Source organism: Lithobates pipiens, unplaced genomic scaffold (genome assembly GCF_037356315.1).
Source record: "Lithobates pipiens isolate NorthernLeopardFrog02 unplaced genomic scaffold, aLitPip1_a1.2 Scaffold_22, whole genome shotgun sequence".
Taxonomy (NCBI): Eukaryota; Metazoa; Chordata; class Amphibia; order Anura; family Ranidae; genus Lithobates; species Lithobates pipiens.
Genome location: NW_027507784.1, coordinates 15,940,310 through 15,950,155, shown reverse-complemented (window position 1 = coordinate 15,950,155; position 9,846 = coordinate 15,940,310). Strand labels below are relative to the sequence as shown.

General features: G+C 46.6%; 2 protein-coding genes across 2 annotated transcripts in view; one reads left to right on the top strand and one right to left on the bottom strand.

Moving 5' to 3' along the window:
* The window catches only part of LOC143923342 (kinesin-like protein KIF13A), a 511,776-nt gene that overhangs the window by 305,333 nt on the left and 196,597 nt on the right, over nt 1-9,846 (bottom strand). The window lies entirely within an intron of this gene.
* Nucleotides 7,266-9,846, top strand: part of LOC143925164 (uncharacterized) — a 44,709-nt gene continuing 42,128 nt past the window's right edge. The window contains exon 1 of the mRNA XM_077449779.1: nt 7,266-7,592. Coding sequence (XP_077305905.1) covers nt 7,266-7,592 — 327 coding nt within the window. The remainder of the gene's footprint in view (nt 7,593-9,846) is intronic.

Genomic DNA, 9,846 nt, shown 5'->3' with positions numbered 1-9,846 from the left:
AAAGACCCAACAGTTTGTGGGATTTAAATGGCAGTGACCTCTGCACTAGTGAAGAGAGTTTTTTTTTTTTTTTTTTTTTAAATAATTTTTATTAGGAAAATAAAGAAAATACAAAGATTTATGATCAGGCACGATCATTAAAGACAAGATATACATCAAGGTCATATCAAAGTCACGTCCTGGGGCGACATAGAACCACAAAGTGTAGAACGTACCAAGACAGAGTTATCATGAAAAAAAAACTAAACAACAATGACCAGACTGGATAGATAGATCAGCTACTGTTTTGGACCCTAAATAGTACAGTCAATAACGATATATATAAAAAAAATAAAATAAATAAAAACCAGTACCCCAGGGGCCAAGTGCCTAGCTGCAACTTAGAAAGCGATGTGTTGACTAAAATAAAGAGGAAAGAGAAAAACAGGGGGGACAAAGGGAGGGAGGGGGGGGTTCAGTGGTAAAGTCCGAAAGGGGTTCCTGGCGAATTGGAGAACTGCGGAGAGGTCTGAGGAGAGTCTTGATGGGGAGGGTTTCGGCCTCTGCATGAGAGACTCGCATTGGCATCAGGAAAGGAGCGGGACCTTGTAGATGAAGGAGAGTTGATCCAGCTCTCGTTGGTCTTGCATAGAGACGATTGTGGTCATGAATAGTTGCCATCTGGCAAGAAAGTCAGCTTTTTGTTTATCATTCGAGAAGTCCGTTGTGAGCCTCTCTGTGTATAGGAGTGATAGAAGGTCTTTGCGGAGTTGGGAGGCTGGAGGGCCAGAAGGCAGGAGCCAGAATCGTAGTATGAGACGGCGGGCCAACAGTAAGCACAACAAGGTCCAGTCCACTGTAGCTCGTGTGGGAAGAGATCCTGGAGAGGGTCTAGCGCTTGTTGAGGTAGACCAAGGTAGCAGGATAGGGTCCCAATAACCAAAGATTAGGAGGAGAGGTTCTCTAGGTAGTTTCATCAAGGTCACATCAAAAATGAAGGCCAAGACCTGGTCCCAAAAGGTAGAGATAACGAGACAAAACCATAAACGATGAGCGAGGGGTGGCTTCGGAAGATGACAATGAGGGCAGGAGGCCCCATTTGATGATGATTTGGAAGAAAGAAAAGGAATGTAGACCCTGTGGGCAATCTTAAGCTGGGTTTCCCTCCAGGTTTCATTAGGCGTCAGGTTGAGGACTTTGTTTAGTCCGAGCAGAATTTTATGGACAAGATCTGAGTCTGGGAATGTAGAGGACCATCGTGCAAAAGAGGTGGAGGAAGCAGGTGGCTGTGATCGTTGTAGAAGCGGCTTGTAGATATCCGATATTTTAAAAGATTCGTTGCGTATCAGCTGATCCATGAAGCTTGATTGGAATCGACGGGAGGCCTCCTTACAAGTATGAGCAATGTAGCTGATGCATTGTTGGTAGTAGAAGAAGTGAGAGGAGGGAATCAGGAATGCGTCCTTCACTTTCTGAAAGGGGAGCGGTTTGCCGGTGATGGAGTCGCACAAAGAAGAAAGAAAGGACAGGCCCCGTGGCGACCATTCGGAAAAGGCCTTACAATGGAGACCTGGATTGAAACATGGGTTACCTTGAATGGGTAAATGCGTAGATAAGAAAGGCGTAAGTCCGGCCAATTTTCTAGATTCTCTCCATGCTATTGCTGTGTCTCTGAAGACTAGGTTGTGTTGGTGGGGGAGGGGTACCGACTTCCAGCGGCAATGTAACAGGGCGGACAATGAGAAAGGGCGAGCCATAGCGGATTCCAAATCAAAATTAGAGTATCTGGACGAATGTGTAATCCAGTCTAGGCTTGTTCTGAGTAAACAGGCTAAATTATATAACCTAATGTTAGGTAGACTTATACCCCCATCGCCCCTGGGAAGGTGTAATTTTTTGAAAGCAATACGTGGTCTTTTGCCGTGCCATAAAAATTTAGAGATAGCAGATTCCAAAGAAGTAACATCTTTGTGTTTGAGCAGAAGAGGAAGAGTTTGCATAGGATATAATAGTTTGGCAAAGCTGACCATTTTTACAAGGTGACACCTTCCCATGAGCGAGAGGGGCAGATCCATCCAGTTGGTCAATTCTTGCAATATTTTATTTAACAAAGGGGGATAGTTTAGCTGATATAAAGAAGAAGGCAATTTACCAATTTTGATTCCCAAGTAGGTGATGCAAGAAGATGCTACAGAAAATAGGGAGTCACTGACCCAGGGAGGAGTGGAGAGGGAGGAAATTAGGTGACTGAATGGGCCTGAGAAACCTAATTTAGATAGGGTCATGGATAGCCAGTCGAAACTGACGTTATCGAAAGCTTTCTCAGCATCTAATGTAATAATAGCATATAAACCATTGGGGTCCTGTTTGGCAGATTCAAGAGCGAGTAAAACTTTGCGTATGTTTAGAGTGGCTGTCCGACCTTTGACAAAGCCCGATTGGGCAGGGTGGATTAGATGGGGGAGGATATCAGCTAACCTAGTGGCGACAATCTTGGAGAGGATTTTCACATCTAGATTAAGAAGGGAGATTGGTCTGTAAGAGCCGGGTTGTAACGGGTCTTTACCTTTCTTAGAGAGAAGCTTAATTACCGCTTGATTCCCGGATGGGAGGTAGGGACCCCCCGCCCAAATGGAGGAGTAAACCGAGAGGAGAGTGGGCGCTACAATATGGGTGAGATTTTTGTAAAAGTCACTCGTGAAGCCACCTGGGCCTGGCGCTTTATGAGGGAGCAGATGACGAATGGTAGATTCAATTTCAGCAAGAGTGATGGGGGCGTTGAGGGTCTCTAATTGTTGTGCCGATAGAGTGGGAAGTGTCACATTGTCTAAAAAAGCCTGAGCCTTTTCTCGTACTATGGGGTCAGGTGCATAAAGATCAGTGTAGTATTTCAGCATGGTCTCGTTTATGGCTTGTGGGGAAGAATGTGTCTGTCCCGTGTGATCCCGGAGGGATGTGAAGTGGGTGGGGCAATGTCCTCCTTTACAAAGCCTGGAGAGGAGTTTTCCGGCTTTATTGCCATATTTATGAAGGGTAGCAGCCAAGTGAGCCCTCTTTGAACGTTCAAGAGTGTCAGCCCAGGTATCCAAAGCTGACTTGGCTGCAACCCACTCATCATGATGCAAGGTGGAATTGGAGGACGAGAGCTGATGTTGGGCAGCATGTAGCCTGGCACTGGCTAATTTGTAATGCTTCAGAGTGTTGTGTTTAAAGGATGTGGCATAACAGATAATGCGACCTCTAAGGTACGCTTTCCCCGCATCCCAAAAAAGATTCGGATCAGCCGCATGTAAGGCGTTTGCGGAGGAGTATTCCGCCCAGGCCTTATCCATGAATGTCAGAAAATCTGAATTATTAGCTAAGAAAGCTGGAAAGCGCCAAAGGTTAGGATGTGGAGGGAGATCCAGTCTGTCTAGGGAGATTGCCACTGGGGCATGGTCAGAAACCGCTATGTCGTGGATTTCAGATTCGGATACCAAGGTTATGAGGTCGTCTGAACCAAAAAAATGGTCAAGTCTGGCTAGGGATTTATGGGGGCTGGAATAGAACGTGAATTCTTTGTCAGTAGGGTGGCTGAGACGCCAAAGGTCTGTCATGTGTAGGGAATCCATGGTGGAGGCAAAGAGAGTAGGGATCATTAAGGAGTCATTCTGCGGTTGTTTTTTTGAGGAGGATCTATCAATCGAAGAGTGCATAACGTCATTAAAGTCACCCCCTACTAAATGAGGTAAGTGGGTGAATTTAAGTAACCACGAAGAAAGTTCAGAGTAGAATTGTTTAGAGGGGTTATTAGGGGCGTAAATAGTGGAAATAAACATATCCTTAGTGCCTATCCGTACCTCGGCGGTGAAGAAACGACCCATGTTATCCGAGAGAGTGGATAGAATTGTGCAGGGAAGGTTTTTGTGAATCAAGAGCAATACCCCGGCCTTCCGACCCACTGACTCGGCTCCATGAACTGATCCCACCCACATTTTTTGCATGCGTGGAAAATCGGAAGCGTGTAGGTGGGTCTCCTGTAATAAGGCAATGTCTGCTTTGAGTCTTTTAAGGTGTCGAAGGATCTTCATTCTCTTTTGGGGAGAGCGGAGACCCTTCACATTCCAGGAGACTACTCTAAGAGGAGCGGGATCAGTGGGTGTGAATGGCAGGATATGAGATACAGGTGATCGAGGATATTTAAAAGGCCTAGGCCGAGATCAATGGTGGTACAGGGCATAAGGTGTTGACCAGGGAAGCTTGACTGGTGGAGGAGAGAACCCAACAAGTCACGGGGAAGGAACCAGGGAAGGGCAGGAGAAAAAAGGGCATGGGGGGTAAACAATAAAAATAAAAGGATAATAATCAAACAAATAAACACCAGCATGTACTTCTCTTTTTTCCGCATGAGTTCACTGTGCATAAGGGGGAAGCTCTCCAGCAGAGCCCCGCAGGAGCAGGGGTAAAATGCGGGCAGTGTCGTAGTGTCGCTGGAAGCCCGCCGGACTAGGATATGTGTCACAGCGTAACGAGTAAAAGGTGGACGGGTGAAGCAATACACAGTGGAGTCATGCTAAAATCTAAACAAGTAGAGGAACAGAACAAAAGCCGGTATGGCAATGAAATCCTATACAACAACTGAATCAACGGTACAAAGATAAGATTGTAAACGTGGTATAATAAACAAAAACCTGAACAATCATCCAAGGACGCGAGCGTGAAGCCGAGGAGGAGTAGGCCATTTGTTGAAAACTCGTGGCGTCCGTTGACCAAAGCCTACAGGACCAGTAGAGTATCAGCTCCCGGTGTAAAGTGATGTAAAACGAGGGAAAGATGGATAGAGGACTTTCAGCGGGGAAAGTTGCGGTGCCGATGGTCCGGATCCGAAGCTCGGAATCGTTTAGGGGAATCCTTCCTGGGGCTCCTCTGGTCCAAGGCACGGAGAGTAGAGGCAGACTTGAAAGGAGTATTCAGGGAAGGATCTGAACGAAGTGAGCGTACAAAAGCCTCCGCTTCAGAGGGGTCCTGGAAGGACAGTTGCTCCCCTTTGGGGGACTTGAGACGAAGCACGGCAGGGAATGCCAGAGAGAACTTAATTTGTAATTTAAACAGTTCTGAGCAGATCGGTTGGAAGGCTTTCCGTTTTTTTGATACTTCAATAGAATAGTCCGCGAAAATCAAAATCTTGACCCCATCGACTTGCACTGAGGAAGACTGCCGGAATGCTTGTAGGATTGCGGCTTTGTCCGCGTAGTTCAGATATTTGGGAATGATAGGACGGGGAGTTTTGCGATCCGCATTAAATGATCCTATGCGGTGTGCCCTTTCCACTGTAAAGGAGCCTGTAAGACCGAGTGCTTCCGGGATGCGTTTCGCGCAAAAGTCGCCCAGATTGGCGTTGGGGAGCAATTCAGGGACACCAACGAAACGCAGGCTGGATCGTCTGGATCTGTTCTCTAAATCGTCCAGCTTTTGGAAGACAAATTGAAGCGCTTTTTCCTGCGATCGCTCAGTGGCTTGGGATTGATACAGATCATCCTCTGCCTCAGAGATTCTATGTTCAAGGTCATCAAGTCTGGTAGCATGCTCTGTGATTTGGGCTTTGATTTGATACATCCCAGCCTGTATGGCTTTCTCCACAGAAGCTGTGATCATGGGAGACAGCAGGGCAGCCACAGCTTGTGCTATGCGATTAGTGTGTCCATCATCCCCAGGGGGCGGCTGGTGTGAAGCAGCATTAGGGTTGTGAGGGGGCTGTACAGTGTGCCCACGGTGGTGTGGTGGACCTGAGGTAGCTGGGGGTGTTGGGGTGGCGACCCCGCTTACCTCCATGTCTGTGTCCGGTCGATCTGCTGCACAGGCCTGAGAAGGAGGAGCGGAGTGGGCCGGAGCCGAGTAGGCCGACGCCGGGGGCTCAATTTGCGGCCGGACCGCGGGCGCCGCCGCGGCCGCGTACGAGCGGGATCCCGTCTTTTCGACGAATCGATCCATAGGAGCGGGGATCGCGGGGGACCACCCGGAGCCTTGGTGGAGCACTGGGGCCGCTGTAGCCGGATTTTCAGGCCGATTTGTTGGGCTCTGCAGCGGGAGCTAGGCGGGAGCGCAGCTAGCTCATGCGGCGCCGGAACCGGAAGTGTGAAGAGAGTTTAATCATTGCTTTGATATATCCTAATTAATATGCATCACTAATTTACTAACCAACATAGCAGCCTGCATAATAAACAAAATATATAGTATAGCACAACCAAAAAACTCATAAATCAAGTCCAAATATTGACAAAATTCCACCTTAGTGACAGTTCATTGATATCCAGTGACTTCAGTGACCCTCACCTCTAGCTGGAATGCCTGCCCACATCCCAATGTTGACCCCACTACAGAGTCACACACGCCTGTAGTGATATCTCTCAGGATGCCTCGGGGGAAACCCTTGCTCCTCATGGTGTTCCTGGATAAGACAGTCCTCCTCTCAGGTTCTCACAATATGGACCCCACTACAGAGTCACACACGACTGTAGTAATATCTCTCAGGATGCCTCAGGGAAACCATTGCTCCTCCTGGTGTTCCTGGACAAGACAAACCTCCTGCTGGGTTCTCATGATATGGACCCCACTACAGAGTCACACACGACTGTAGTAATATCTCTCAGGATGCCTCGGGGGAAACCCTTCCTCCTCATGGTGTTCCTGGATAAGACAGACCTCCTCTCAGGTTCTCACAATATGGACCCCACTACAGAGTCACACACGACTGTAGTAATATCTCTCAGGATGCCTCAGGGAAACCCTTGCTCCTCCTGGTGTTCCTGGACAAGACAAACCTCCTGCTGGGTTCTCATGATATGGACCCCACTACAGAGTCACACACGACTGTAGTAATATCTCTCAGGATGCCTCGGGGGAAACCCTTCCTCCTCATGGTGTTCCTGGATAAGACAGTCCTCCTCTCAGGTTCTCACAATATGGACCCCACTACAGAGTCACACACGACTGTAGTAATATTTCTCAGGATGCCTCAGGGAAACCCTTGCTCCTCCTGGTGTTCCTGGACAAGACAGACCACCTCCTGGGTTCTCATGATATGGACCCCACTACAGAGTCACAAACGCCTGGTGAAATATCTCTCAGGATAACTCGGGAACACGAATCCTCATCACAGTGCCCCTAGACAGCTCAGACCTCCTCCCGGGATCATTCAGCATGTTCACATATTATAATCATCATGTGACTATGCCTTTTAAATTTATTAAGCTTGTAAATATTACTTGATATTACAGGACACATCTCACCCATCTCCAGATGTTGAGATGGAAGAATCCAGCAACATCTTGCCAAGTGACACAATTCCTGATGACTCCGGAGTCACATCACATCAGCACACTTGTGAAGAAAACCAAAATGAGAAAACTGAGGAAGTTCCACATGAACAAAGCATTACTGACACAAACAAAGCAAGTTCACATGACAGCGTTCTACGTCAAGAATGTGTGTTCTCCTCCGAGAAACCAAAAGCTGAACTTGACCTGAAAACCTCATCAAAGATTGAAATGCAAAATGACAAGGGCCTCTGTGACAATGGCAGAGAAAGTGACAAAGAAGTGGCTTCAGATAGACTCCAGAGAACTTGCAGACAGGTAAGGTTTAGGTTTGCAGCAGAAGTTGAATACAAAATGTCTGGAGAAATATTTTCAAGGCAGACCTAACAGACTTAGGTATTTACAGGGAAGTGACCACTGAACTAGAGAACTGCACTGCCTAAATGGACCTTTAGTACTCTTTTATACATTTAAAAAGATTAGATTACTAGTCATCATAGGGTTAATTTACTAAACCGAAGAGTGCAAAATCTGGTGCAGCTGTGCATGGTAGCCAACCAGCTTTGCCAGTACCCTGAGCCTGGGTGAAAGAGGATGAGGAGGATGAGGACGGCTTGGTCATCCACTCTACCAATTCTTCGGCATATTGTGGCTCAACACGTCCAACTGCAGAAAATAAGGACAAGCGTGTCCCATGGCCACATGCTGATAAGGATGCACCGTGTCCACAACCAGCACTGTTGCCTCTAGCATCAGGGCCTGCTTGCCCTTTTTTATTGGCTCGTGAGTGTCTGCCTCTCCTTGTTGGCCTTCCAGACATACTAATGGCCTGCAGGGAGATGTAGCTGCACAAAGCTGGGAAGTATGTACTGCATCTAGCAGAATCAACTGCCTGCCTGTAGTATTATTAGTATGAGAACACCAGCAATTGGGGTAGCTTTATGTGCACACTGTGCAGAGTACACAGTAAACCAACTGTAATTACTGCAGCTGCCTGCGATATAGGATCAGAAGAACACCAGCAATTGAGGTAGCTTTATGTGCACACTGTGCAGAGTACACAGTACACCAACTGTAATTACTGCAGCTGCCTGCGGTATAGGATCAGCAGAACACCAGCAATTATGGTAGCTTTAGGTGTACACTGTGCAGATGGCACAATACACCGACTGTAAATAATGTCAGCATTTGCCTGAAAGCATTGATCATACATTGATTTCCATAAAACAGCATCAGAGACCTGTTTCGATAAACCTTTAAATTCTAATGTACTTTCATCAGCTAAAACATCTACAAATTCCATATTACTTTTCTACTCACCAAATATAAAACTCGTCAGTTTCCCCGCTGTACTCGAAATTCAAGTCTGTCAAGACTTCTGTATATCTGAAATTCTCCGGTCTTTCACAGTCAATCGATCAAATTTTCTTCTAGGTTCTTTTCAATCTTTGCGAAGTTAATTTCTGTTCATCACTTCATTCCCCTCTGATCAAAGGATGGAAGTGGAAAAAAAACTTTCGACTTATGATTGACTGGATGACTGAGCCAATGTAAAAAATCGCTCGCAATGTAAAAAATATTTCAATTGTCTTATATATATATCTCTTATATATATCTGGTGAGACTGATTGAGATTGTGAGACGGATTTCCTTAATGAGTTCTGAGTCAGCGTAATTCAAAAATGTGTATTTATTTGTACACATTTAAATAGAAAAGAATACTTACAAAAATAGTACAATGATAATCATTAGTATCTTTCTTTCTTATCAATATATCAAGCCATGTGGTCTATTGTACTTATTTAAAATGGCCGAATAACCCTTTGTATGCTAAAAAATCTGTGTGCATGAGATGTGTCCTTCAGAGATGTTCCTTCTAGCTGCAGAAATGTTCAAGAGAAGGACAGACCCCCAATCTTTTGACTATATCAACCAAAGTCTCTAATTTCCCGCCCGAAAGATAACTCCTCCTTTACAGAAGTGTGGGCTAATGAGTGATTACTATAGCAATCTAACATCTGTCAGGATGTAGGAGGGGAGAAAGAACTTTAGACTTTAAACATCATCTCATTTTACATAGGATAGATTTCTAAAAGCATATACCGTATATACTCGAGTATAAGCCGAGATTTTCAGCCTCTTTTTTGAGGCTGAAAGTGCCCCCCTCGGCTTATACTCGAGTCATCGCTGTCTGTCTGCCTGATCAGCGTGTCGAGCAGACAGACAGCGGCCATTCTAGGATTCAAAGGCCGCGCCTCCGTCTCCGCCTTCGCCTGTGATAGGCGGAACACTGAATTTCCCAGCAGTCTGTGTTCCGCCTATCACGGACGTCCTCTCATCCTCGTCCGTAGTATGAGGATGAGCGGACGTCCATGATAGGCGGACCACTGACTGCTGGGAAATTGAGTGTTCCGCCTATCACGGACATCCGATAGGCGGAACACTCAATTTCCCAGCAGTCAGTGGGAAATTGAGTGTTCCGCCTATCACCGACGGAGGCGCGGCTTTTGAATCCTAGAATGGCCACCGACGAAGAGCTGCGGGACGGGCCGGGACGCAGGCCGGGACGGGA